The 27,481-nt window shown below is 44.5% G+C and overlaps 2 protein-coding genes and 1 non-coding gene across 11 annotated transcripts; 1 reads left to right on the top strand and 2 right to left on the bottom strand.

The window, feature by feature from the left end:
• Positions 1-1,059: 1,059 nt before the first annotated feature.
• Dclre1b (DNA cross-link repair 1B) lies at positions 1,060-9,453 on the bottom strand. 2 transcript variants are annotated; one of them, XM_045137929.1, is made up of 4 exons: positions 9,044-9,453; positions 7,369-7,534; positions 6,677-6,859; positions 1,060-3,482 (listed from the first exon to the last, which is right to left on the bottom strand). In XM_045137929.1, exons 1-4 carry the CDS (start codon positions 9,230-9,232, stop codon positions 2,416-2,418), a joined length of 1,605 nt encoding a protein of 534 aa, XP_044993864.1. In that variant the 5' UTR covers positions 9,233-9,453; the 3' UTR covers positions 1,060-2,415. The 2 variants fall into 2 exon arrangements, with proteins under 2 accessions (XP_044993864.1, XP_044993865.1); XM_045137930.1 differs by lacking the exon at positions 7,369-7,534 and having other exon boundaries at positions 1,459-3,482; positions 9,044-9,174.
• LOC123456119 lies at positions 1,912-2,015 on the bottom strand. Its single transcript, XR_006634339.1, has one exon. It is a non-coding gene; the product is annotated as a U6 spliceosomal RNA (small nuclear RNA).
• Ap4b1 (adaptor related protein complex 4 subunit beta 1) lies at positions 3,627-26,651 on the top strand. Of its 8 annotated transcripts, none has more exons than XM_045137924.1 (11): positions 3,627-3,645; positions 9,897-10,086; positions 11,923-12,147; positions 13,554-13,684; positions 15,341-15,488; positions 18,046-18,542; positions 20,977-21,060; positions 22,552-22,655; positions 24,408-24,615; positions 24,850-25,131; positions 25,933-26,651. In XM_045137924.1, the coding sequence occupies exons 2-11, from the start codon at positions 9,974-9,976 to the stop codon at positions 26,358-26,360; spliced, it is 2,220 nt and encodes a 739-aa protein (XP_044993859.1). In that variant the 5' UTR covers positions 3,627-3,645; positions 9,897-9,973; the 3' UTR covers positions 26,361-26,651. The 8 variants fall into 8 exon arrangements, with proteins under 8 accessions (XP_044993859.1, XP_044993858.1, XP_044993857.1 ...); XM_045137923.1 differs by lacking the exon at positions 3,627-3,645 and adding an exon at positions 9,561-9,578; XM_045137922.1 differs by lacking the exon at positions 3,627-3,645 and adding an exon at positions 9,606-9,628.
• Positions 26,652-27,481: the final 830 nt, after the last annotated feature.

The raw sequence follows: 27,481 nt of genomic DNA on the forward strand, positions 1-27,481 counted from the left end.
AATGGGCGCGCCAGGGCTTCCAGCCTCTGCAAACGAACTCCAGACGCGTGCGACCCCTTGTGCATCTGGCTAACATGGGTCCTGGGGAACCGAGCCTCGAACCAGGGACCTTAGGCTTCACAGGCAAGCGCTTAACCGCTAAGCCATCTCTCCAGCCCTATTTTTTTTTTTTTTAATATAGGTTCTGGACATCATACTCAGATCCTTATGCTTGCAAAACAAGTGCTTTACCAAGCTATCTCACCAGCATTGAGAACTAACTTTTTAAAAAATATTTTATTTATTTGAGAGAGGGAAAGAGGCAGAGAGAGAATGAGCCTGCCAGGGCTTCCAGCCACTGCAAACAAACTCCAGATGCATGCGCCACCTTGTGCATCTGGCTCACGTGGGTACTGGGGAGTTGAACCGAGGTCCTTTGGCTTTGCAGGCAAGCGCCTTAACTGCTAAGCCATCTCTCTAGCCCCTAATATTTTACTTTATTTAAATATTTTATTTACTTATTTGACAGAGAAAGAGGGAGAGGCTTTTTTCTTTCTTTTTTTTTTTTTTTTTTTTTTTTTTAGGCTTTTCAAGGTAGGGTCTCACTTTAGCCCAGGCTGACCAGGAATTCACTGTGTAGTCTCAGGGTGGCCTCAAACTCATGGCCATCCTTCTACCTCTGGCTCCTGAGTGCTGGGATTAAAGGCATGCACCACCACACCTGGCTCCAACTTTTTTTACATTTCTTTGTGGCACCAAGGATTGGGCCTGGGACCTCCAACATGCTAAACACATTCTGCTCCCAGCTATAAAATCACTATCTGAAACAGCACCATGTGGTAAGACACTGAGCTAGGGGAACATCACTAATCATTTGATAGGCATAGTAATCTTTGGAGTAGGTTATCTCCATCCCTATTTTATAGCTGCAAATCTCCACTACTTAAGTGATTTGTCCCAGGTACCCTAGATTCCAGCCCAAGCAATGCCCAGGTTTCCTGATGCACCACACACCTTGCCCATTGTAGCCTCTAGTAAGGCCCTTGGAGGTTCCCCAGAAGGTCTGACAAAATGACACTGTTGTTTGTCCAAGAGTAAAGCTTTATTTTGCTTTCCAAAAACTCCTCATTTCTTCCTCACCAAGTAGCAATTTTCTCCCCTTCATCGCTAAGGCTCAGGGCTCCAGACTGAAGCAGTTTGAGCCACATGCCCAGGTCCACACGCCTGTGCCCTCTACAGCACATTTTCTAGGACCATGGAATCAGCTGTCCTGCTTACTGCTTTGGCATTCTGTCAGGTTATGAGCAGGCCTGGGCAGAACTTCTTACCCCCACTCCTTCCAGCCGGTTTCTTGGTCACTTCCCTGGATACTAAAACAAACAGGCGGTGTGCTCTGCCTTGCTAACTCAAACCAAGGGGGAGGAGGAAGCAAAAATATCCCAGCTATGTGAACAATCAGAGGAGTATCTGGCAGCACACTTGATCTTTTATAGCTTTATTTTAACCAAAGAGTCAATGCCTTCAAGCAACCAGTAGCCTTGTCACACTCCAAGCCCTAATGTTCAGAATCCATTTAGATACTGCCTTGGTGAGAGGTGCCCAACCCCCCACATGGCTTTGTTCAAAATGGGCTCCCAGTGATACCAACTGCCCCCCAGTTGCTCAGTGAGGCAGAAGGTGGGATTTTTCCAACACTGTTCCAAGGCTGCTTCATCATTTCCTGTTCCCACCCAGAGGCGGAAACGGGCAGTCACTTGGATAGGGTCACAGCAAGTCAGTGACATTCAAGATTGGGACATCACTTTGTCCTCCAGCACCAGTTTGAAAAATGAAAACAACTCCCCGAGGATGTGGGGGAGAGAAATAAGGGGATGTGGGACATGGCATACAACACACAGAGTAACAATGGTAAGAACCTTGGCCTTTCTTATGAAAAATCTGGAATGCTTCACAAATTCGTGTGTCATCCTTGCACAGGGGCCATGCTAATCTCCACATTGTTCCGATCTTAGTATGTGTGCTGCAGAAGCAAGCGCGAACCTGAACCTTTTAACGTGCACTCCGAGGAGTTTATAATGCAGTGATGGAGTGTGTTTCTTTTTTTCGTTTTTTTTTTGAGGTAGGGTCTCACTCTAGCCCAGGCTGAACTGGAATTCACTATGTAGTCTCAGAGTAGCCTCGAACTCACAGCAATCCTCCTACCTCTGCCTCCCGAGTGCTGGGATTAAAGGCATGCACCACCATGCCTGGCGAAGTGTGTTTCTTAAACAGAGTTAACTATAGAACTAAAGATTTTTGACAGGCACTAAGACTCCAATGAACAAGCTCTGGTCAAGGTGATTCTGAGACTTCTGTAAACATATATAAGGTGTAAAACTCTTGCCGCTGGCCACTAGCCACTGCCTTCAAAATGTAATGCTGGATCCAACATGACTGTCAGGTTGCACTTTCTGGTTTGTGCTTCAGTAAGAGTTTATGGAATTGTTCTACTTGTAGATCAAAGCTCCGGGAAGAGAACCCTGCCTGGAAAAAATTCACTGGAGTCAGAAGGTATTTGAGTGCCAGATCCCCGGACTCAGTAGCTAGAACAGGAATGGCCTTGCTACTATGAGATAGGGGGACATCCTGGTTGACCTGCGCATCTTGGTTCCCCAAATCTGGGGAGCCATCATCTCTAGATATCAAAGTGGACTTTAAGCCAATTTCTTCTGTGGTTTCTGGAGAGATACACTCCTCATCTGTAGACTTTAACTGTACCGAAAAGCCTAAGGGGGAAGTCAACGCAGTCACTACCTCCTGAGACTCACAGAAAGAGACTGGCTCATCCCATTCTTTGCAGCCAAAGTCTGGGAGTAACTGCTTCTTGGCCTGCAAAGGACAAGGACAGAGGGAGAGCTTCTCAAGGTCTCCAGGCCAGGAGAAAAGGTTTTCTTTCTTGTGCTTCTTTGTGTCTCTATCAGCACTTTTCTCCGGAGATTCAAACACAACCCCTGGGATCCTTGGCTTCCTTGGCCTCCTTTCTAACAGCCAGAACACGCTCGCCTTCCTAGAAGCGCTCATATATTGCTGCACAGAGTCTGGAATGAGGGGGACAGGCAGCCTAGGACTCAGGCTGTCCTGGAAGTAGTTTCCACAGGGCTGTCGACTGATAATGGGCACCACCTGGCAAGGCCTCAGCCCTGCAACAAAGGCACGCAGCTCAGGGTAGGAGGAATGATCAGAGTAAGGGATGATGTGGACGTCAGGGTGGGGGCTGCGGATCTTCCGGCTCGTGGGAAGGATAGCAATGGTAGGGTGGGTCTGGTTCCAATGAAGCATGGCAGAATGGCAGATCTCCGTATGGTCCACAGCATGGATGCGGCCGGCCCTTTCATCCACCGTGAATACATCTGCCAGGCCCAGGAGCTGTACCAACTCCAGACGCCGAGGACTCAATACCACCCAGGTCCGAAACTCCAGGGCCAGTTTCTCCAGTAGTGATTCTTTTCCCAGGCTGTAGAGTCCTACATGATGTCAAAGGAATTGGGGATAGTAACAGAAAGAAGAAAATGAAATTATTAGAGAAGCCTAATCAACCAACCAGATGTTTCACAGAAATACATCAAATTCATGGGGAAATCCAGGAAGTCTATCAAGAAGAAGGCTGCATTTGAACTGAGATATACGGTAAGAGGTGGGAGGAGACAATGTATCCACTCATTTATTCAGTTCAACCAGAGAAAGTATCTACCAAGTGTCAGGCACTGTAGAAACTAACTAAAAAGTTTCAGCCTTCCAGGAGTGTCATCTTCCTGCAGACCCAGAAACAATGTAGTTACGGGCAATGTTAGCTAAGTAAACAGTGTTATAAGGGCACAAAAAAGTAACTACCAGTTGACAAAATTAGGGAAAGTTTCTGGAAAATGGTAGCTGAGCCATTATTTCCATGTTTTAAGATTTTGCATTACTTGGCTGGGTGTGGTGGCATAAGCCTTAATCCCAGCACTTGGGAGGAAGAGGTAAGAGAATTGGTGTGATCTTGAGGCCACCTGAGACTACATAGTGAATTCCAGGTCAGCCTGGGCTACAGTTAGACTCTACCTCAATAAAAAAAAAAAAAAAAAAAAAAGTTAAAAAATTAAAAAAGAAAGAAAGATAAAGAAAACACTGTTATAGTCTAAAGGTCTCTTATATTTTGTGTATCTGTTTAGTCAAACCTTCACAGGAAACAAGGTTGAGTAATCCCATTAGTGGCTTACAGGTTGCAAGGGATGCATTTTATCATGGAAAGGAAGGCATGGCAGCAGGAGCAGGAGACTGGCCAGCCACACTGCAGCCACAGTGAGGAAGTAGGGGGGAATAGGAAGTGGGGCTAGGCTGTAAAATCTCAAGACCTGCCCCAAATGACCCTCTTCCTTTAGCAAGGCTCAATCTCCTAAAGATCCCAAATCCTCCCAAACAGTACCACCAGCTGGGATCAAGTGTTCAAACACATATGCCTGTGGGGGACATGCCACATTCAAACTACAACAATGACTGACTAATCAGAGAACAATCATGATTAGAATTATATATTATATATTATATATATATATATATATATATATATATATATATATATATACACACATATATATATGTAATTATGGAAGTTGTCAATAATAGAAAGTAAATTTTTAAAAAAAAATTTTTTTTCTTCATTTTTATTTATTTGAGAGTGACAGAGACAGAAAGAAGCAGATAGAGAGAGAGAGAGGGAGAGAATGGGCGCGCCAGGGCTTCCAGCCACTGCAAACGAACTCCAGATGCGTGCGCCCCCTTGTGCATCTGGCTAACGTGGGTCCTGGAGAATTGAGCCTCGAACCGGGGTCCTTAGGCTTCACAGGCAAGCGCTTAACCGCTAAGCCATCTCTCCAGCCCCGAAAGTAAATTTTTTTAAAAGACTAAATGAACACTGCCCAATTTTTCTTTGAGATAATGGCTGTCGTAACATATATCAGAGAAGTAATTTACCTGCCTCCACAGCCTCCTTTTCCACTATTCCTCTGTCATGCTAGCTGCAGATTCTTTTTTTTTTTTTTTTTTTGAGGTAGGGTCTCACTCTAGCCCAGGCTGACCTGGAATTAACTCTGTAGTCTCAGGGTGGCCTTGAACTCACGGTGATCCTCCTACCTCTGCTTCCCAAGTGCTGGGATTAAAGGCGTGCGCCACCACGCCCAGCCAGATTCTTTATTCAACAAACATACAAAGCTTCTTCTCATTTTGCATCCATGTTCTTAAGGAATTTACATTTGTGTGCATGCGTGTGTGTGTGTATGTGTGCACACACACAAAGAAAATGGAAGATAGGCAACAAACAGGAAGCATGGAGAGTCTGTTGGGAGATGATGAGTACTCTAAAAAGTGAGAGTTGATTGGTATAAGGAATGAGAAGTTAGAAATGACCTGTAATCCTAGCTACGGAGAAGGCTGATATAAGAGGATCAAAAGTTGAAGGTCCGCCAGGGCTACAGAGCAAGTTTACAGGTAGTCTAAGTGACTTCATGAGACCCTGTCTCAAAATAATTAAAATAATTTTTAAATTATTTTACTTAGATTTTCTTGGTTTTCCAAGGTAGGGTTTCACTCTAGCCCAGGCTGACCTGGAATTCACTGTGTAGTCTCAGGCTGGCCTTGAACTCATGGCGATTCCTACAAGCTGTGGTATATGCAGGCCTGCACTAATCTCTCTCTCACTCACACACACATACACACAGAAGTTTTTCTTTTAAAGAGGGGAGGGTAGGGTGTTGGGAATGTAGAAGGGGGAATGGTAGGCAAGTTGCACTTTTTTTTTTTTTGGATGTGTGTACATATGCATGTTCATAGGTGCATGCAGGTGTGGGTGGAGGCCACAGCCTCACAACAGGGTGTCTTCTTCCATTGCTCTCCAGTTTATCTACTAAGGCAGTCAATTACTTGAACCCAGAGCTTGCTGATTCAGCTAATCTAGCTAGTCAGCTTGCCCAGGGATCCAGTTTCTGCTCCTTAGTGTTAGAAATGCAGACTCCACACCCAGCTGGCACCGACGTGAGTGCTGGGGTCAGAGCTGCAGTCCTCACACTTGCGTGACTACAGCTTCAATCACTGAGCCATCTTTGTCAGACCCTGACTGCAACTTTAATATTTTATTTTTATTTATTTATTTGACAGAGAGAGAGAGAGAGAGAGAGAGAGAGAGAGAGAGAGAATGAGCGCACCAGGGCCTCCAGCCACTGCAAATGAACTCCAAATGCATGCACCACCTTGTACATCTGGCTAATGTGGTTCCTGGGGAACCAAACCTGGATCCTTTGGCTTTGCAGGCAAATGCCTTAACCGCTAAGCCACCCCTCCAGCCCCCAGACTGCAATTTTATTTATAATTTATTTATTTGAGAGAGAGAGAATGGGTGTGCCAGGGCCTCCAGCTGCTGCAAACGAACTCCAGATGCATGTGCCACCTTGTGCATCTGGCTTATGTGGGTCCTGGGGAATTGAACCTGGGTCCTTTGGCTTTGCAAGCAAATGTCTTAACCATTAACCCATTTCTCCAGTCCCCAGACTGCAATTTAAATAAGGTTATCAGAGTAGATTTGCACAGTCAGGACAAGAGCTAAAAACACACACCCCTTGAAATATGTGAGAACCCTCAAAGAACCTAGATTTATTAGGGTCAAAAAGGGAAGAAAACAACTCACCAATCTTTATGTGATGTTGTGGGTACTTTCGGATGAGATGGATAATTTGTTGTGCAGCTTCCTGTCGGGAAGGAAGAACGTGGGCTGGGTTGCAATTGGTGTTGTCCAGGTATAAAGTGTGGATCTGTTTCCCCACTGACAGGGCTGGCTCCTTCAGCATGGATGGCGTGTATCGAAAATCACCTGCAAGAAGAGCATGTAGGGGTGAGGCAGACAAAAGGTTAAGCCTCTCCCACCTTCAAACAATGATAGGCATTTGCTTCCTGGGTCTGTGGGAAAACTGTATTGGCACTGACCTGGGCAGTCTAACTTCTTTGAGGAAAGGTTTCTTCCTGCTCCTGGTTTTTGTGTGTGTGTGTGTTTGGTTTTTCAAGGCAGGGTCTCACTCTAGCTCAGGCTGACCTGAAGTTCACTGTGTCGTCTCAGAGTGGCCTTAAACTTAAGTTACTCTCCTGGGACTAAAGGTATGCATCACCACACCAGGCCAGAGACAAAGGTAGGAGGATTAACATAAATTCACCTTGAGTTCGAGGCCAGCCTGGGACGACACAGTGAATTCCAGGTCAACCTGGATTAAAGTGAGACCCTGCCTTAAGAAACAAAAACAACAAAAAAGTAAAAAAAAAAAAAAAAATTTTAAAAAGAAAGAAAAATAGTATCTTAGCTTACATGGACCCCCTTGGGAGGCCTACCTGTGTAGAGAATTGTTCCAAAGTATCCTTCAAAGAGAAACATGACAGAACCAGGGCAGTGATTGGCATCGATGAGAGTTACAGTCATGGTCTCTTGGCCAATTTCATCTAGAGGTAATACATGGCTCTCACCAACCTCCAGGGCTCGGATCCACTGCTTAGACACCTGAGGAAAAGGTTGGTCATTCCAATAACCAGATTCCCCTCCTAGATCAGGGCATATCCCTTAAATACATCAAGGAAAACTAACCAAATCCAAAGCTTCCCTTGAGTAGAAGTTATGGTGATTCCCAAGCAGAGAGCCCTTCCTCTTTTGGCTTCTCTGCATTTGTACAGCGTTAAGTCCAGAATTTGGACTGTCTAGCTAATAATTTTTGAGGCAGGGGAGGAATTGTCTAAAAAAAAAAAACAAAACAGCTCGACTGTCAGGACACACACCAGCCACATCTACTGAGCAGGGACCAGGGAATATGTCCTAAATCATTAGCTAGACTTCAGGCTGGCAGGCTAGTGTTGGTGATTCAAAGGTCATTGCACATGTTAAACAAGTGCTGTTCCAGTAAACCACATCCTCAGCCAGATGGATTTTTTTTAATATTTTATTTATTTATTTGAGAGAGACAGAGGAAGAGAGAGAGAGAGAGAGAGAGAGAATGGGTGCGCCAGGGACTCTAGCCACTGCAAACAAACTCCAGACACTTGCGCCCCCTTGTGCATCTGGCTAACGTGGGTCCTGGGGAATAGAACCAGGGTCCTTAGGCTTCGCAGGCAAACACCTTAACAGCTAAGCAATCTTCATAGCCCTAGATTTTTGTTTTGTTTTGTTTTGTTTTTCGAGGTAGGGTCTCTAGCTCAGGGTGACCTGGAATTCACTATGGAGTCTCAGGGTAGCCTTGAACTCATGGCGATCCTCCTACCTCTGCCTCCCAAGTGCTGGGATTAAAGATGTGCACCACCACGCCTGGCCCTAGATTCTTATTTTATTTAGGAGACAAAGAAGCAGAGACAGACTGACACAGAATGGACACATCAGGGCCTCTAGCTGCAGCAAATAAACTCATGTGCTATCTATGCATGTGGCTTACATGGGTCCTGGTGAATTGAACCTAGGTCCTTTGGCTTTGCAGACAAGGGCCTTTAACTGCTAAGCCATCCCCTCGGCCCCCAGGTGGATTCTTTTTTTTTTTTTCTTTTAGTATTTTATTTTTATTTATTTATTTGAGAGAGAGAGAAAGAGAAGGAGGGAGAATATGGGTGTGCCAGGGCCTACAGCCGCTGCAAAAAACTCCAGATACCTGCACCCCCTTGTGCATCTGGCTAACGTGGGCCCTGGGGAATCGAACCTGGGTCCTTTGGCTTTGCAGGCAAGCGCCTTAACCAGTAAGCCATCTCTGCAGCCCCCCAGATGGATTCTTAAGACAAGTTAGGGAAATACTAGCTTTGTGAAAAGGTCGAAATAATCTTTGGCTAAACTCAGAGCTAAAACATCTATAAGTGTAACAGTTAGAAGCCACAGTCCTATTCTATGCTAGACATGGGTTTCTGGGCTCAAACTCCCACATTTGTAAACCCCCAGACCTCCTGGCCCTGGGCCTCCAAAAGTGTAACAGGTCGACCCAAGAATCCGTCCAACTTCCGGACCAGCTGTCCGAGACCCACTCCAGCCCCCCCATACCTGTAGGTGACGGTGCAGGAGGTGGGCGGTGATTGGGGAGCAGTAGAGGGGCCGCGCCCACGTGCTGGACAGGCCCACCGTGTGGTCCGAGTGCATGTGGGACAAGAAGAAGAGCCGCGCGGAGCCGGCCCGGCGCAGGCTCCAGAAGTCCACGGCAATGGGCGTGTGTGGGATCAGGGTCCCGTTCATGGTGGCGGGGCTGGAGTCCCCGCTGGGGTCTTCACAGGGACAGAGTTCTAGCGTGAGGACTCCGCCACGGCATGCTGGAGCCAGAGCCAGGCCTCGGGCCCTCGGGGAAGAGCAGCCCAGTAGAGTGGGCAGTGACTAGCGTGGGCGGGAAGGAGGTGGTCGCGCTAGGGACCGTGAGAGCCGGGGTCCACATCCCCGAGGAAGCCCCCGCGGGAGCCACGCCCCCCACCCGCGCGGGAGCCCGCCGCTGGGCGCTCAAAGCGCGCGCGGCCCGGAGGACGGGGGCAGACCCGAGCAGCCGATTGCCGATGGCCCTCCGCGGCGAGCGCTGCGGCTGCGCCCCGAGGTGACAGGTCGCCGTCCCGGCCGCGCTCGGCGCTCGCCCAGCTCGGCGAGGTCTCCGGGCGGGAGGGCGGGACTTCCGAAAGCTGGGCCGGGCCCATTGGCGAAGGCGAGGGCGGCTGGAGCTGGAGGAGGGAGGAGTCTGGGAAGACCGGCCGGAGGTTGCGGGAGCGCTGGGTGGGCCGGCAGCCTGCGGCGTCGGCCGGAAGGGCCTAGGGTGGGGTTCGCCGCCGAGCTGGGCTGAGGAGGTGTGAGTGTTGGAGGGCGTGGGTTCCTCCCCTCGCCTTTAGCCTTTTCCTTGACCCACGTTTCCTTTACTCAGGCCCCTACGCCAGGACTGGCAGGAGCCCACGAACCGCCCGGGGATCTGTGGGGGCTGCCCCGACCCTGTTGGAGAAGATGCCGTATCTGGGCTCCGAGGACGTGGTGAAGGAATTGAAGAAGGCCCTGTGTAACCCTCACGTTCAGGCTGATAGGCTGCGCTACCGGAATGTCATCCAGCGAGTGATTAGGTATCACCCACCTGCCTCGAGTCCCATGTCCCATCCCCACCTCGCCCACCCCGCCCCACCTCGCAGGCCCCATCTGGGCTCTCCACACCCAGCCACTCTGGAAAAACAAATAAACTAAATGGCCATCATCTTGCTTCTGTGAAGTGTCATCTCAGAGTCACCCTCGTGGAACATTTGACTCAGCCGAGAAGTTTCCTTCATGTGACAGGCTTCAACGATTAAACTGCTAACTCAACTCCAGAGTCTAGCCATTTATCTAGTACAGATCTCCATTTTTAGCTTCAGAGCCATACGTGTACACTACTGCTTGCTTGACATTTCTACCATCAAAGGTATGCTCAAAGTAGCACCAGCATTCTTCCTCCTCAGACCTGCTCTTCCGCTTGTGTGCTGATGACTGTCACCAGCCAGCCTCCAAAACAAGCTAGTCAGCTTTGATCCTTCACTTCTTATGCCAGATGGTATGAAATAATACTTGGCACTGTTGTGTTGCTTCAGATTTCATTACCAAAGCCAGTTGTAGTAGCTCATTAATAGGTCATCTTGCCTCATGTCAGAATTTTTCCATTTTACATGTATATGAATGCATAGCTCTTACCTATACCTGTGACTATAAAAGCTCCTTAGTGTGCTTTTTTAAAAAGACAATATTTTTAAAATTTTTACTTATTTATTTGTAAACAGAGAGAGAGAGAGAGAGAAGAGAGACAGTCAGAGAGAATGGGTATGCCAGGGCTTCTTGCCACTGTGAACAAACTCCAGATGCATGCACCTCTTTGTGCATCTGGCTTTACGGGGGTACTGGGGAATTGGACCTGGGTTGTTGGGCTTTGCAGGCAAGCATCTTAACCACTAAACCATTTCTCTATCTCAGTTTTTTTTTTCTCTTTCTTTTTAAATTTGGTTGAGCAATTGACTCTGATTTCAGTAATGTAGACTAAAACCCAGCAGTCTGTCCTTTTGAACTACCATTTCAGCTGACTTCAGGCCTTTGGTTCCACAGAATGAGAAACAGTGAGCTATTGGAATTAAGTCCAGGCTTCTTATCATATCACCCAAATAACACCCTGCTAATCCAGCTACTTACAGTTTCTCAAAGTAGTGCTCCTTCTTGTCTGTGCCTCATAGCGTATCTTATCAACTCGGTATCATATCTGCCTTGTGAGCTTCCTCATCACTCAGCTGAAATATTCTGTGACTTCCTGGCAGTGTCAGGCCTCTTGATCCATCACCTCTGTTTTTGTTTTTAATTAATTATTTTATTTATTTGAGAGAGAGAGAGAGAGGGAGAGAGAGAGAGAGATGGGTGTGCCAGGGCCTTCAGCCACTGTAAACGAACACATTTGCCACCTTGTGCATTTGTCTTATGTGGGTCCTGGAGAATCGAGTCTGGGTCCTTTGGCTTTGCAGAGAAATGCCTTAACTACTAAGTCATCTTTCCATCCCCACCTCTGTATTTTGTATATTGCTTTTGTTTAAGTACTTATCAATATTGCATTGTAACTAGTGATGGATCCTTAATTGAGCTTGAATTAAGAGATCTGATATCCTAGAGATTTGAAACTACACCTTAAAGATGATGTCCCCATACCTCTGGAACATAAAAGCTGAATTTCACTGGAATGTACTAGTGATTAAACAAGTGTTAAACAGAATGACAGTTGTAGGTTCATGGTATGAAGTGCTACTGTATAATATATTAGACCAAGTAAACCCACTTGCATCCTAGTAAATGATCAAATTTTAGTTTGCTAACTAGAACACGAGTAAATAAAACTTCTCTTTTAGGTTGAGAATTTTGTATTTTATTTCACCCTGCTATGTATCTGGTTTCAGGCACATGACTCAGGGATTGGACATGTCTGGTGTTTTCATGGAAATGGTGAAAGCCAGTGCCACGGTAGATATTGTCCAGAAGAAGATGGTTTATCTATATATGTGCACATATGCCCCTCTGAAGCCAGATCTGGCTCTCCTGGCCATCAACACGCTATGCAAAGACTGCTCAGACCCCAACCCAGTGGTGCGAGGCCTGGCACTACGGAGCATGTGCAGCCTCAGGTGAGCGCTGCCGGGTCCTCAGTGGCTGATGGATTCAGAAGGCTGTGCAGCACAGTCTTTATGAGGACAGCTTAAACTCCTTGATTAGAGAAAACAGTTGTATTCACAACTCAGATTAAAAAAACAAATTCCCCCTTTATTTCTTTATTTGAGACAGAGAGGCAAGTAGAGGAAGAGAGAGAATGATAGAGGGAGAGAGAGAGAATGGGCGCGCCAGGGCTTCCAGCCTCTGCAAACGAACTCCAGACGCGTGCGCCCCCTTGTGCATCTGGCTAACGTGGGACCTGGGGAACCGAGCCTCGAACCGGGGTCCTTAGGCTTCACAGGCAAGTGCTTAACCGCTAAGCCATCTCTCCAGCCCTAGAGATTTGTTTTTTAATTAGCTACTTAGAATAGTCTAGAGGTAACAGTTTTGTTTATTTTTACCTTGTACTTTAATTTTTTAAATTTTTATTTACTTTTATTTATTTACAAGCAGAGAGAGAGGAGAGTGCCAGAGCCTTGGCCACTGCTAACAAACTCCAGACACATGTGCTCCCTTGTGCATCTGGGTTTACATGGGTACTGGGGAATTGAACCTGGATCCTTAGACTTTGCAGGCAAATACCTTAACTGCTAAGCTATCTTTCCAGCTCTCAATTCAGATTTTCAGTCATTCTTTGTCTTACAAAACTATCTCATGGTATTTTCTTTCTTTTTTCTTTTTCTTTTCTTTTTTTTTTGCTTTTCCAAGGTAGGGTGTCACTCTAGCCCAGGATGACCTGGACTTCACTATATAGTCTCACAGTGGCCTCAAACTCAGTTATCCTCCTACATCTGACTGCCAAGTGCTGGGATTAAAGGCATGTGCCACCATGCCTGGCCTCATCATTTTATTAAAAGGAGTTTTCCATTCTCACTCATGGTAAAATAATCCTCATTTAAAGATGCAGAAACAGGGCTGGAGAGATGGCTTAGCACTTAAGGTACTTGCTTGCAAAGTCTAAGAACCCAGATTTGACTCCCCAGTACCCATGTAAACCAGACGCACAAGGTGGCACATGTATCCAGAGTTTGTTTGCAGTGGCTACAGGCCCTGGCATGCCATATTCATTCATTATCTATCTCTCTCTCTCTCTCCTCTCTCTCTCTCTCTCTCCCTCCCTCCCTCCCTCTTTCTCTCTCTCAAAAAAAAAAAAAAAAAAAGATGCTGAAGCAGTTATTAGTATACCAGTTTGTACTGGCTACCAAATTACAGCTTTGTAAGTGTGGTTGAGGCTTTCTCTACATAGTAATAATCTGATACTCATTCAGACATTTAAATTATTGAATCACTTATCAACTAAACCTTCTATTAGATGAAGAAAGGCTTAATTATAACAAAACTTGCATTACAAGACTTGACTAATTCCAAGATGTTTGCCTAGGATGCCTGGTGTGCAGGAATATATCCAGCAGCCTGTTCTTAATGGTCTGCGGGATAAGGCTTCATATGTCAGGAGAGTCGCAGTCCTTGGCTGTGCGAAGATGCATAATCTTCATGGAGACTCAGAAGTGGGTAAGATCATCTATCATGACTAATACTTCATATATAAAACTTTGGAAAAAATTATGTAGCCTTAGTGGAAAATAGTAATGTGGCTCTATGTCTCTAAGTGGGATATAGGTCTTGATATTTGCTGAGATAAGAGAGGTTCTTTGTTTGGGGCTTAATGTGAGATTTTTTTTTTTATTTTTTTATTTTTTATTTTTATTTTTTTATTTTTAAAATTATTTATTTATTTGAGAGCGACAGACACACAGAGAATGATAGAGGGAGAGAGAGAGAATGGGCGCGCCAGGGCTTCCAGCCTCTGCAAACGAACTCCAGACGCGTGCGCCCCCTTGTGCATCTGGCTAACGTGGGACCTGGGGAACCGAGCCTCGAACCGGGGTCCTTAGGCTTCACAGGCAAGTGCTTAACCGCTAAGCCATCTCTCCAGCCCTAGAGATTTGTTTTTTAATTAGCTACTTAGAATAGTCTAGAGGTAACAGTTTTGTTTATTTTTACCTTGTACTTTAATTTTTTAAATTTTTATTTACTTTTATTTATTTACAAGCAGAGAGAGAGGAGAGACTGAGAGAATGGGTGCAGGGCCTCCAGCCAGGTACATGCATCTCTTTGTGCATCTGGCTTTACATAGATACTGGGGAATCAGACCTAGGTTGTTCGTCTTTGCAGACAAGCACCTTAACCACTAAGCCATTTCTCCAGCCCATCTTGTACTTTTTTTCTTTTGTTTTGTTTTGCTTTGCTTTTCGAGGTAAGGTCTCACTCTAGCTCAGACTGACCTGGTTTACACTATGTAGTCTCAGGGTAGCCTTGAACTCATGGTGATCCTCCTACCTCTGCCTCCCAAGTGCTGGGATTAAAGGTGTGCTCCACCACGCTTGGCTTTCACCTTGTACTTTTTTTGTTTGTTTGTTTTTTTGAGGTAGGGTCTCACTCTAGCCCAGGCTGACCTAGAATTCACTATGGAGTCTTAGGGTGGCCTCGAACTCACAGCAATCCTCCTACCTCTGCCTTGCGAGTGCTGGGATTAAAGGTGTGCATCACCACACCCTGCTCCTTGTACTTTTTAGAAAACATATATTTTATGTTATTTATTTATTTGAGAGAAGCAGATAGAGTGAGAGAGAGAATGGGTACACTAGGGCCTCTAGCCTTTCAAACAAACTCCAGATGCATGCACCACCTTGTGCATCTGGTTTACATGGGTCCTGGGGAATAGAACCTGGGTCCTTTGGCTTTGCATGTAAGTGCCTTAACTGCTAAGCCATCTCTCTAGTCCACACCTTGTACTTTTTTTTTTTACTCCTGTTTTAATTCCTTTTATCATATACTATTTTATAAATCTCTCTTCCCTCAAAGGTGGTATTTTATATATTGTAATTGTCTTTTTTTTTTTTTTTTTTGCTTTTTCTGAAGTAGGGTCTCACTCTAGCCCAGGTTGAACTGGAACACCTTCTGTAGTCCCAGACTGGCCTCGAACTCACAGCAATCCTCCTACTTCTGCCTCCCAAGTGCTGGGATTAAAGTGTGCATCACCATGCTGGGTATCTTTGTCATTTTTTTGTAGCAGGGACATTTGCTTAGTCTGGCTGGAGCTGTTACTGTGACATTGTCCCTGTGGCTCAAGCTTTTCTTTATCTGAGCTTTTTGCTCTTTTTGCAGATGGTGCCCTGGTTAATGAATTATACAGTCTGCTTCGTGACCAGGATCCAATTGTGGTTGTGAACTGCCTGAGGTCGTTAGAGGAAATTCTAAAACAGGAAGGAGGTGTTGTCATTAATAAGCCCATTGCCCACCATCTCTTAAATAGGTTTGAGTGCTCTTTTTAGTTATGAAATCTGCATCATAGTGAGAGCTTGTTGATGTGTTGAGTGTTTTTCTTTGTCTGTATATGCGTGTATGGTGTGCATGATCAATCGTTTGTATGTGGGTACATGTATGTGGAAGTGCATGTGAAGCCAGAGGTCCATTTCGGTTTTTTTCCTCTGTCTCTCTCTACCTACTTTGAGACAGGATTTCTTACTGAAGATAGAACTGACCAATTTGGTTAGACAAGCTAGCCAGTGAGTCTCCCTTCTAACTGTTGGGATTACAGGCATGCGCTACCCATGCCCAGCTTTTATGTCAGCCCTGGAGATTTGAACTTAGGTCCTCATGCTTGTGCAGCAAGCATTTTACCCACTGAGCCATCTGCCCTACCCCTGATGGGTTGAATTAAGAAGAGGTCTTGAACAACTTCTTTAGAGTAGAAACCCTGACTATTAATATATTCACACATTACTGGGAGAATTTCCTTTTAAAAAAAGTATTTTTAAACGTTTTTATTTATTTATAAGAAAGAGATAGATGGAGAGGGAGAGAGAGTATGGACACACCAGGGCCTGTAGCCACTGCAAATGAACTCTGGATGCATGCACCACCTTGTGCATCTGGTTTACATGGGTCTGGTGAATTGAGCCTCGAACCGAGGTCCTTAGGCTTCACAGGCAAGCACTTAATCACTAAGCCATCTCTCCAGCCCTGTTTGTTTGCTTTTTTTAGGTAGGATCTCACTGGTAGACCTGCTGATCTGAAATTCACTTAGTAGTCTCAAGGTGACCTTGAATTCACAGTGATGCTCCTACCTCTGCCTCCCAAGTGCTGGGATTAAAGGCGTGTGTCAGCCACCCCAGGCTATGTTTATTTATTTTTATTTATTTATTTTCTTTTATTTATTTATTAGAGAGAGATAAAGAGAGAAAATGAATAGGCATGCCAAGGCCTCTAGCACTGCAAACACACTCCAGATGCATGCGCCACCTTGTGCATCTGGCTTATGTATGTGGGTCCTGGGAGCCATCTCTCCAGCTGTATTTATTTATTTTTTGATATGTAAAGATGTCAGAAACATTCTGTGTGAATAGGTTCTTTCCCCCTCTCCACTTATCTGAAAATGTAAATAATGTGGGCCTAAGGGTTTTATGCAGTTTAGTGGTAAAGTAGTTGTTAGGGTGCAGAGGCCTGGAGTCAGTTCCTAGTACTAGAAAAAAATAATGTAGAAAATTTAAATCTAGTAGATAATTGATCATGATCAGTAGTCTTAGGTGAGTATGCATGTATACCATCAGTTTGTCTTGGAATTTTAAGCCTATTTTGTGTGAACTTTGTTTACGTATTTATTTGCAAGAGAGAGGGAGGGAGACACGTGAATGAATATGGGTACACAGGGCCTCTTGCCACTGCAAATTAACTCAAAAAGCATGTGCCACTTTGTGAGTTTGGCTTTATGTGGTTACTGGGGAATTGAACCCAAGATTGGGAGGCTTTGCAAACCTTTTAACTGCTGAACCATCTCTCCAGCTCTATGTAAACTTACATATATGTAACATATGTATAATTTATTATACATATTATATAGTATATATATGTATATAATTTATTTATTTGAAAGAGATGGAAAGAGGCAGATAGAGAGAGAATGGGCACAAGTCTCAAGCCACTGCAAACAAACTCCAGTTGCATGCACCACCTTATGCATCTGGCTTATGTGGGTTCTGGGGAATTGAACCTGAGCCCTTTGGCTTTTCAGGCAAGCGCCTTAACCACTAAGCCATCTCGCCAGCCCCCAAATCATGCTCTTTACACACTATTTAAAGTTTACAAAGGGGGCTGGCGAGATGGCTTAATGGTTAAGGCGCTTGCCTATGACGCCTAAGGACCCAGGCTTGATTCCTCAGTACCCATGTAAAGCTAGATATGCACAAGGTTACAAAAGCATCTGGAGTTCATTTGCAGTAGCTGGAGGCCCTTGCATACCTATTCTCTCCCCCTCCCCCTTCCTCTGCCTCTTCTTCCCTCTCTCTCTTTCTCTTAAGTAAATAAATAATATATATAGAGAGAGCTGGGCATGGCACATACCTTCCCAGCACTCGGGAGGCAGAGGTAGGAGAATCATCATGAGTTTGAGGCCACCCTGAGAATACATAGTGAAATCCAGGTCAGCCTGGGCTAGAGCAAAAACCCTATCTCAAAGAAAAATAAAAATAGAATGATTTGGGGCTAGAGAGATGGGTTAGTTGTTAAGGCACTTGCCTGTAAAGCCTAAGGACCCTGGTTTGATTCCTTAGTACCCACATAAGCCAGATGCACAAGGTAGCTCGTACTTATGGAGTTTGTTTGCAATGGCTAGAGGCCTTGTCATGTACATTCTCTTTTTTCTCTCATAAACAAATAAATAAATAAATAACATTTTTTTCAAGAGTGGTCATAGCATAGCCAATTTAAAAAATTTCCCCCTTTGGTATCATCAATAGCAGTCTGGTTTGTGGCGGTAGTATATAGATGTCCATTTTATTGTTAAAACCATGTTTTTGTTTTCTTTTGGACAGAATGTCAAAACTGGACCAATGGGGCCAGGCTGAAGTATTGAACTTTTTGCTCCGCTACCAACCTCGTAGTGAAGAGGAACTGTTTGACATTCTCAATCTGTTGGACAGCTTCCTCAAGAGCAGCAGCCCAGGTGTGGTGATGGGAGCCACCAAACTCTTTCTGATCTTAGCAAAAAAGTTCCCCCATGTACAGACTGATGTGCTTGTACGTGTCAAGGGACCCTTGCTAGCTGCCTGTTCCTCAGAGAGCCGGGAGCTCTGTTTTGCTGCTCTCTGTCATGTGCGCCAGATCTTGCACAGTTTGCCAGGTCACTTTAGCAGTCACTACAAGAAGTTTTTTTGCTCTTACTCGGAGCCCCACTATATTAAGTTACAGAAGGTGGAGGTGCTCTGTGAGCTGGTGAATGACGAGAATGTCCAGCAAGTGCTGGAAGAACTGCGTGGATACTGCATGGATGTGTCTGCTGACTTTGCACAAGCTGCCATCTTTGCCATAGGTGAGTGTCTTTTGTTTTTCTTTTTCAAGTTCTTAGATCTTTCTACTACTACCATGAGCTCTCCAGGGAAACCATGGGAGACAAGAGAATAAATCTTGCTTCAAAGATAAGGGACCAAAGCCAGACGTGGTGGCACATGCCTTTAGTCCCAGCACCAGGTTGTGGTAGGAGGATTATTGTGAGTTCGAGGTCAGCCTGAGAAAACTCCAGGTCAGCCTGGGTTAGGACAAGACCCTGCCTTGAAAAACAAAACAAAAAATAAGAAAAGATGAAGTATTGTGCACCAAAGAATTGGGTCAGGGGAAATCTTTGTTTCAGTAGACAGACTTTTTCTTTTTTGTCTTTCCAGGTATGGTTTCGCTCTAGCCCAGGCTAGTGTAGTCTCAGGGTGGCCTCCCGAGTGCTGGGATTAAAGGCGTGCACCACCATGCCCGGCAACTTGAGGCAGAGTCTTGCTCTAGCCTAGGCTGACCTGGAATTCACTATGTAGTTTCATGATGTCCTTCAGCTCACAGTGATCCTCCCACCTCTGCCTCCTGAGTGCTGGGATTAAAGGTGTGTACCGCCACACCCAGCTGAACTCTCATATTTAGAATAGGGTAAGTTATTAGGGTCAGAAAAAAAAATTGATATCTTGCCACTTTGTTGTACTGATACCTTGCCACTTTGTTGTACTTTCAGTCTTGTTCCTTGGGAAGTGTTTTATTGTCCAAGAACTTTCTCTTTTCTACTAGCAAAAGGATTCATTTTAACTGAAGTTCCTTTATAGCAAACTTAGATTCTTATTTTGTCAAGTATGTAGTAATTTTTCTGTTTAAGTTATCTTTGGTAATTGTATTAGTTACTTTTCTCATTGCTCTGACAAGAAGCAATCTAAGGAGGCAAAGGTTTGTTCTAGCGTCAGTTCTTACAATTCAAGGGGACACGTCCATCGTGGGGTGGAGCGGCATGGTGGCAGGAGCGTGAGGCTGCTGATCACATCGTGTGTGCAGTCAGGAAGAAGAGAGTTCAAACTGGTGGTCAACTCACCCCATCCAGTTTTTGTTAATTTTAATTAATTTTTTGTTTTTTTCAAGGTAGGGTCTCACTCTAGTCCAGGCTGACCTGGAATTCATTATGTAGTCTCAGGGTAGCCATGAACTCATAGCAATCCTCCTACCTCTGCCTCCTGAGTGCTGGGATTAAAGGCGTGTGCTACCACATGTGGCTATTTTTATTTATTTATATTTTTTTGAGGCAGGGTTTTATTCTAGCCCAGGCTGACCTGGATTTCACTATGTAGTCTCAGAGTGCCCTCGAACTGATGGCGATCCTCCTACCTCTGCCTCCCAAGTGCTAGGATTAAAGGCGTGTGCCACCATGCCCGGCTATTTTTATTTTTTTACTTATTTATTTGAGAGAGAAAAAACAAAATGGGTACACCAGGACCTTCACCCTGTGCAAAGGAACTCCAGATGTATGTACCACCTTGTGCATCTGGCTTACACGGGGCCTGGGGAATCGAACCTCAAACTGGGATCCTTAGGTTTCATAAGCCAGTGCCTTACTGCTAAGCCATATTTTCAGCCCTATTTATTTTATTTTATTTTTGGTTTTTCGAGGTAGGGTCTCACTCTAGCCCAGGCTGACCTGGAATTCACTATGGAGTCTCAGGGTGGCCTCAAACTCATGGCAATCCTACCTCTGCCTCCCAAGTGCTGGGATTAAAGTCATGCGCCACCACGCCCGGCTCTATTTATTTATTTTAAAAACTTTCTTTTAAGCTTTTTTTTTTTTGTTGAGGTAGGGTCTCTCTCTAGCCCCAGATTTTTAGTTTGTTGGCCTTTTCAAGGCAGGGTCTCATTCCAGCCCAGGCTCACCTAGAACTCATGCTGGCCTTGAACTCATGGCAATCCTGTACTTCAGACTCTTTCCTTTTTACTAAGTCTGGAATACTAGCCCATAGGATGGCACCTACCACATTCAGAGGAGATCTTCCCTGCTGGATTAGACTTCTAGAAACACTCTTATTATAGACTCATCCTGATGTGTGTTTCCATGGTGACTGTAAATACAGCCAAGTTGACATTAAAAATTAACCATCATAGTCTTCTTTTTCTTTTTCTTTTTATTTTTTTGGTTTTTCAAGGTAGGGTCTCACTGTGGTCCAGGCTGACCTGGAATTAACTATGTAGTCTCAGGGTGGCCCTGAACTCACGGCAATCCTCCTACCTCTGCCTCCCGAGTGCTGGGATTAAAGGCGTGCCCCACCACACCTGGCTCTTTTTGTCTTTTGAGAAAGTCTTGTGGTCCTTATGCCTAAGCCTCTTGGGTCCTGGGATTACAGGTGGTACCACAGCCAGCTTATCTTTGTCTTTGAGTAATGGGAAATGATTTCAAAGTGACATGCTGGTATTTGATGTAACAGTTTCCTTTACTTTTTCTTCCTCTGTAGGTGGCATTGCCAAGACTTACACAGATCAATGTGTGCAGATTTTAACAGAATTGCTGGGGCTTCGACAAGAACACATTACCACAGGTATGCCTGCCTTCCTAGGATTATTTGTTTTGGGAGGGGGTTAAGTACATAGTCATTAATAATTGTTTAAAATATTTTTCTTACTTTTTCATTTTATTTTATTTGCTTTTTTGTTTGTTTGTTTGTTTGTTTTTGTTTTTCTAGGTAGGGTCTCACTCTAGTCCAGGCTGACCTGGAATTCACTATGTAGTCTCAGGGCGGCTTCAAATTCATGTTGATCCTACCTCTGTCTCCCAAGTGCTGGGATTAAAAGTGTGTGCCACCACTGTGGTTCTATTTGCTGTTTTTGATGTAGGGTGTCACTATAGTCCAGGCTGACCTGGAACTCACTCTGTAGTTCTAGGCTGGCCTCTAACTCATGGTGATCCTCCTACCTCTGCCTCCTAAGTGCTGGGATTAAAGGTGTATACTACCACACCAGGTTTAAAAATATTTTCCGTTGAGTTAATAATATATAGGCTTAAACTTTCCTTGTAGTATCATCTGTTGCCCACAGAGACGCATAGGACCTATAGATGTAATGAGGTTGAGCGTCTTCTGGCTGTTGAGTTGAAGATATGACAGTACCAGACCTTGCTTCTTATTTTGTCATCTTTGTTCCTTTTTGCTTTATGTGCTTCAGGTAGTGACTGCTGAGTCTGGGACTTAGGGTGAGGGAAGCAAGGGGTCTAAGATGCAAACTCTAGGAAGGTACTCACTCTTAGATTCTTCCAATTGCCAACCAACCCTGCATGTCTTCTTTTTATTTTTATTTACTTATTTATTTGAAAGACAAAGAGAGGCAGATATATATAGAGAGAGAAAAATGGGCATGCCAGGGCCTCTAGCCACCATAAATGAACTACAGACACATATGTCATCTTGTGTATCTGGCTTATGTGGGTACTGGGGAATCGAACCTGGGTCCTGTGGCTTTGCAGGCAAGTACTTTAACCACTAAAACCATCTCTCTAGCCTGCTTCATGTTTTCTTAAGTGTTGTACTGAAGGTCCCTTTCTTTCTACTTCAGAATAGTCTCAGCCCTGCTGGCTCCACCTACACTGTGTTCAGTGTCATTCAACAGCAACACTACACTATATTTGCATATAGCATTGTATTTTATGAAGTGCTTTTCCATCCATTAGTCCATTTATCTTTTTGTTTTAGGGTCTTTTTTTTTTTTTGAGGTAGGGTCTCATTTTAGCTCAGGCTGACCTGGATCTCACTTTGTAGTCCCAGGTTGGCCTCCTACTTCTGCCTCCTTAGTGCTGGGATTAAAGGTGTCCCCCACATTACCCGGCTAGTCCATTTATCCTTGTGTCAATCTGATAGGAGTTCATGAAAGGCATTACTGCCCATGCCATACATTTTTGTTAGTTAATGACCACCCTCCAAAACCTGTTTTACATAAATTCAGTCAGAAATACAGTCTGAACGCATAACTCTTCCCTAAGATCCTTTCATGTATGACAGATCTAATCCTGTGCTCTTGTATCCTGACCTGTATTGTAGTGGTAGTGCAGACTTTCCGAGACCTGGTGTGGCTGTGTCCTCAATGTACTGAAGCTGTGTGTCAGGCCCTGCCCGGATGTGAGGAAAACATTCAAGACAATGAGGTAGGATGTAATTTTCCTTTACTGCTAGCTATAGAGGGAATGCTTTGGACCCTGCCTTCAAAACTGGAATCTGTAAAGCCAGGCATGGTGGAGCACTCCTTTAATCCCAGCACTCAGGAGGCAGAAGTAAGAGGATTGCTGTGAGTTTGAGGCCACCCTGAAATTACATAGTTAATTCCAGGTCAGTCAGGTGCAAGGAGAGACCCTACCTTGAAAACAAAACAAAAGGAATTTGTATTACTATTTTGTGGTGCTGGGCTGGGGATCAAATTCAGGTTCTTTTTTTTGGGGGGGGGTAAGGTAGAGTCTTTCTCTAGCCCAGGCTGACCTGGAATTCATTCTGTAATCTCAGGCTGGCCTTGAATTCATGGTGATCCTCCTACCTCAGCCTCCCAAGTGCTGGGATTAAAGGCATGCACCTCCACGCATGCCTCTATCAGGTTCTTACGCGTGCTAGATTAAGTGTTCTACCACCAAGCCATTCCCAGCCCTGAAATGAAATGTGATTTTCCCTAACTGGTTTCTGAAATAGAAACTCTTGATTACTGCTTAGATTCTCTTTGGTACATAAATGAACTATAAATTATAAAAATAAGACCTACTTATGGTTTTTATTACAAATTCTCTGATGCCATTATTCTCTTAAATAGTTTTGAGTTAGAGATTTATGCTTATGCCATGGAGTTTACCTGGGATTAGATGAGAATTATTTGTGGAATTTTTACACAAATTTAGGCTTCACCCAAGGGCTGCTGAATTAAATATTCAGGGGAGGTGGACCTAGATAGATAGGTTCTAAGAATCTTCACGGATGACTCTGGTGTGCACTCAGGTTAGTAAACACTTTCATTAAAATGTTTAAATCCAGTCAGCAGCTGCCATTGAAAGAATAAAGCCCAGATTGTACAAAAGGCCCTAGGTGAGGAAGCCTCATTTATTGCTTAATCAACATGGGTTAATGCAAGGTTTTAGTTTCCTCTCATGCATTAGCAATCCCCCCCCCAAACATTTTCAGTGTCTTTTATTTGTTTTAATTTTTTTTTTATTTATTTGAAAGAGAGAGAGAGAGAATAGGCATGTCAGGGCCTCTAGCTACTGCAGACAAACTCCAAATACATGTGCCATCTTGTGCATCTGGCTTCACGTGGCTATTAGGGAATTGAACCTGGGTCCTTTGGCTTTGCAGGCAAGTGCTTCAAATACTAAGCCATCTCTCCAGCCTCAGACAGTGTTTTTACCCAGGCTAGCCTTAAACTCACTATGTAGCTAAGAATGACTTTGAATTTATAATCTTTCTGCCTCCACCTCCCAAGTACTAGGATTACCACCGTGTGGATGCTGGGGATTGCGCCCAGGTCTTCGTGCATGCTAGGCAAACACTCTACTAACTGAGCTATATCCCTAGTCTTAGCCTTTGTTGTTGTGTTTGAAACAGGGTCACAGTGTAACCCAGGCTTGCCTCAAACTTAATATATAGTTAAGGGTGACCTTGAACTCCTCCTTTTGCCTCTACTGTCTCAGTGCTGGGATTATAGGGATCCATTACTACACCTGATTGTTTTGTATGCTGGGCATCAAACTGTCTGTAGGCTAGGCACACATTCTACCAGCTGAGCTATATCTACAGCCCTAGAGAAGTAGAGGGGAAGTACAATGCATTTGACTTAAAAGAAACAGTCAGTGAGTCTCTATCATCTCCTCTGTCTTTGGGGGGCCAAGTGTAAGCACCTATTCTTATTCTTTCTTTCCTAGGGGAAGCAGGCACTTATTTGGTTACTTGGGGTGCATGGGGAAAGAATTCCCAATGCTCCTTATGTGTTGGAGGACTTTGTGGAAAATGTGAAGTCAGAGACATTTCCTGCTGTTAAGATGGAGCTACTGGCGGCACTGATGCGCCTTTTCCTCTCACGGCCTGCTGAGTGCCAGGATATGCTGGGGCGACTACTATATTATTGCATAGGTAGGATTTTCAGAAGGAAATCATGCTTGCCATGACTCCTCACAGCTCTCGTTGTTTGGTAAATCATGTTTGAGAATCAAATGTTAATGCTTTCTGAAGTTTCATGCCTCCTTCATTTTGTTGTTTTTCCTATTATGGTGGTCACAGGAGTAAGAAGAGTAGGTTTTGTTGTTGTTGTTGTTGTTGTTTGTTTGTTTCCTTATTTAACTCAGTCTATTTATTGTTTTGTCACAGAGGAAGAAAAGGATATGGCTGTACGGGACCGAGGTCTCTTCTATTATCGCCTCCTCTTAGTTGGCATAGATGAAGTCAAGAAAGTCCTGTGTAGTCCTAAGTCTGACCCTTCTCTTGGACTTTTGGAGGATCAGACTGAGCGACCTGTGAATAGCTGGGCTTCGGACTTCAATACATTGGTGCCAGTGTATGGCAAAGCCCACTGGGCTCTTATCTCTAAATGCCAGAAGGCAGAGCATCATGGCCCATTGCTTCCTCCCAAAACATCCTTTGCCACATCAGGTAAAAATAGTCTCTATCTTGTATCTTGTCATGATAAAGCTTTATCTTTTAAAAGATATTTTATTTATTTATGTATTTATTTATTTGCAAGAAAGGCAAATAGAGAGAGAGAGGGTATGCCAGGGTATCCAGCCAGTACAAATGAACTCCAGGCTCATGTGTCACCTTGTGCATCTGGCTTTATGTGGCTTTTCCTGGGGAATTGAACTTGGGTTTTTGGGGCTCACAGGCAAGTGCCTTAACCACTGAGCAAGCTCTACAGCACACAAATTTATCTTTTTTGTTTTTTGTTTATTTTTTTATTTTTTTATTTTTTGAGGTAGGGTCTCACTCTAGCCCAGGCTGACCTGGAATTCACTATGGAGTCTCAGGGTGGCCTCGAACTCATGGCAATCCTCCTACCTCTGCCTCCCGAGTGCTGGGATTAAAGGCGTGTGCTACCATGCCCAGCTAAATTTATCTTTTGTAATAACTTGTAGAAAATAAAATATCCTAGGTACACATCAGACTGCTGCTTGAATTTAAAACCTTTGATTAAGAAAGAAGCTTATCATTGATCATTTAAGCCATTTATCCATAGATAGAAGTGTGTGTTGGTTGAGACAGGGCCTCATATAGCCCAGGCTTAGCCTTGAACTCATTATGTAGCCTGGTCAGGCCTTGAACTCCTGACCCTCCTATTAAGTGCTGGGATTACAAGAGTATACCACCATGCCTGGCAACACAGTGTTTATTTTGGGGAATGTAGAATAAAGATGTAGATTAAGAGTATCTCTTATAAAAGCTTTCTGACTCTTTTAGGACACCTGGTTTCTGAAGAGAACAAGGAAGGAGTACAAGAACCTTCTGATTCTGAAGCTCTCATGCTGGTCCCCAACCTCCAGCTTACTGCTGAGTATTTTGAAAAAACTTGGCTTAGCCTCGAAGTTGCTCACCAGCAGGTGTTGCCTTGGCAGGGCGAAGTACATCCTGACACCCTCCAGATGGCTCTACAAGTAGTGAACATTCAGACCATTGCAATGAGCAGGGCTGGGGCTCAGCCCTGGAAAGCCTACCTCAGTGCCCAAGATGAGACTGGCTGTCTGTTCCTAACTGAATTGCTGTTGGAGCCTGAGAATTCAGAAATGCAGGTCTCTGTGAAACTAAGTGAAGCAAGAACTGAGAGACTTCACAGTTTTTTTTCTGTATTGGAAACTGTGATTGGAACAATTGGAGACATAAAATCCTAACAGATTCTTGCTACTTACCCTAAGTGAGATGAACTGCTATCAAAGTTCCCTCATTTTTCTTATTAGAGCTACGTGTAAGTCCAGATGTCATTTGCAAAGCATAGTAGGAAATCAAAATCCAGGTTCTTATGTTTTTGCCCAAAGTTACTGCCCTTCATGCCTACTAGTGATTGACCCTATAATGTACTGGTAATGATAAGGGGGTAGGAATAGAGTGAAAATGGGATGGAGGTTTTTCTTGTAAATCAATTTTAGGGTTGTATTATTTATTAAAGATGCCTAGCATCTGTGGAAAGTGGTAGGTGTCATTATTTGTGAGGATTCATCTTTTTAAAAAAAAAATATTTATTTGAGAGAGAGAGGTGTGCCAGGGTCCCCAGCCACTGTAAACAAACATCAGATGTGTGTCCCCCCCCCCCACCTTGTGCATCTGGATTACATGGGTCCTGGGGAATTGAACCTGAGTCCTTTGGCTTTGTAGGTAAGTGCCTTAACCACTAAGCCATTTCTCTAGCCCATGAGGATTCATCTTTTTGTCAGTAAAGTATTCACATCTTTCTAATCATGCATTTAGGACAGAGTCTAAAGTCCTTAATTTGTCCTCTACATACCTCTTCAGTGTCATGTCTTACCACTCCCAAAGCACTCTCTTTGTTGCTGTCTTTTAAATATTTTATTTATTTGCAAAGAGAGAGAGCCCAGGCTGATCTGAGACTCGCTCTGTAGTCTCAGGGTGGCCTCGGACTCACAGCAATCCTCCAACCTCTGCCTCCCTAGTACTGGAATTAAAGGCGTGCACCACCAAGCCCACCCTACCCTCCCTTACGGACAAACATGGTTTACTTGCAGCTCTCTGAATTCTCTGTCATATCTGTGCCTTAATGCCATTTCTTACTTAGACCATTTCCTCACCCCCATGTTTTCTTCAACGTGTAGCGTATCCCTCAGTCGTGAGCGCTTCCAGGAAATCTTCTGGGACCTCAGCTGCGTTCATTAGAGGTCAGAGCGGCCAAGCACACTGGTAGCAGTGCTCTTGCAGGTGTTTTCTTATCACTTGTCCTCATTTTGTTTTATTCATGCTCAGCCACACTTGATACAGTGATACTATGAATAAAAAATGG

Source organism: Jaculus jaculus, chromosome 19, assembly GCF_020740685.1.
Source record: "Jaculus jaculus isolate mJacJac1 chromosome 19, mJacJac1.mat.Y.cur, whole genome shotgun sequence".
Classification (NCBI taxonomy): Eukaryota; Metazoa; Chordata; class Mammalia; order Rodentia; family Dipodidae; genus Jaculus; species Jaculus jaculus.

What these genes read in the sequence shown, in the direction of transcription:
- Dclre1b (XM_045137929.1), bottom strand. Translation starts at nt 9,232, where the DNA reads ATGAACGGGACCCTGATCCCACACACGCCCATTGCCGTGGACTTCTGG. An exon ending in TCCTGCACCGTCACCTACAG is followed by an intron (nt 7,535 to 9,043) that starts GTATGGGGGGGC and finishes CCTTTTCCTCAG; the next exon opens with GTGTCTAAGCAGTGGATCCG. An exon ending in TGGAACAATTCTCTACACAG is followed by an intron (nt 6,860 to 7,368) that starts GTAGGCCTCCCA and finishes CTCTTCTTGCAG; the next exon opens with GTGATTTTCGATACACGCCA.
- Ap4b1 (XM_045137924.1), top strand. Translation starts at nt 9,974, where the DNA reads ATGCCGTATCTGGGCTCCGAGGACGTGGTGAAGGAATTGAAGAAGGCC. An exon ending in CGGAGCATGTGCAGCCTCAG is followed by an intron (nt 12,148 to 13,553) that starts GTGAGCGCTGCC and finishes ATGTTTGCCTAG; the next exon opens with GATGCCTGGTGTGCAGGAAT. An exon ending in AGCTGCCATCTTTGCCATAG is followed by an intron (nt 18,543 to 20,976) that starts GTGAGTGTCTTT and finishes CTTCCTCTGTAG; the next exon opens with GTGGCATTGCCAAGACTTAC.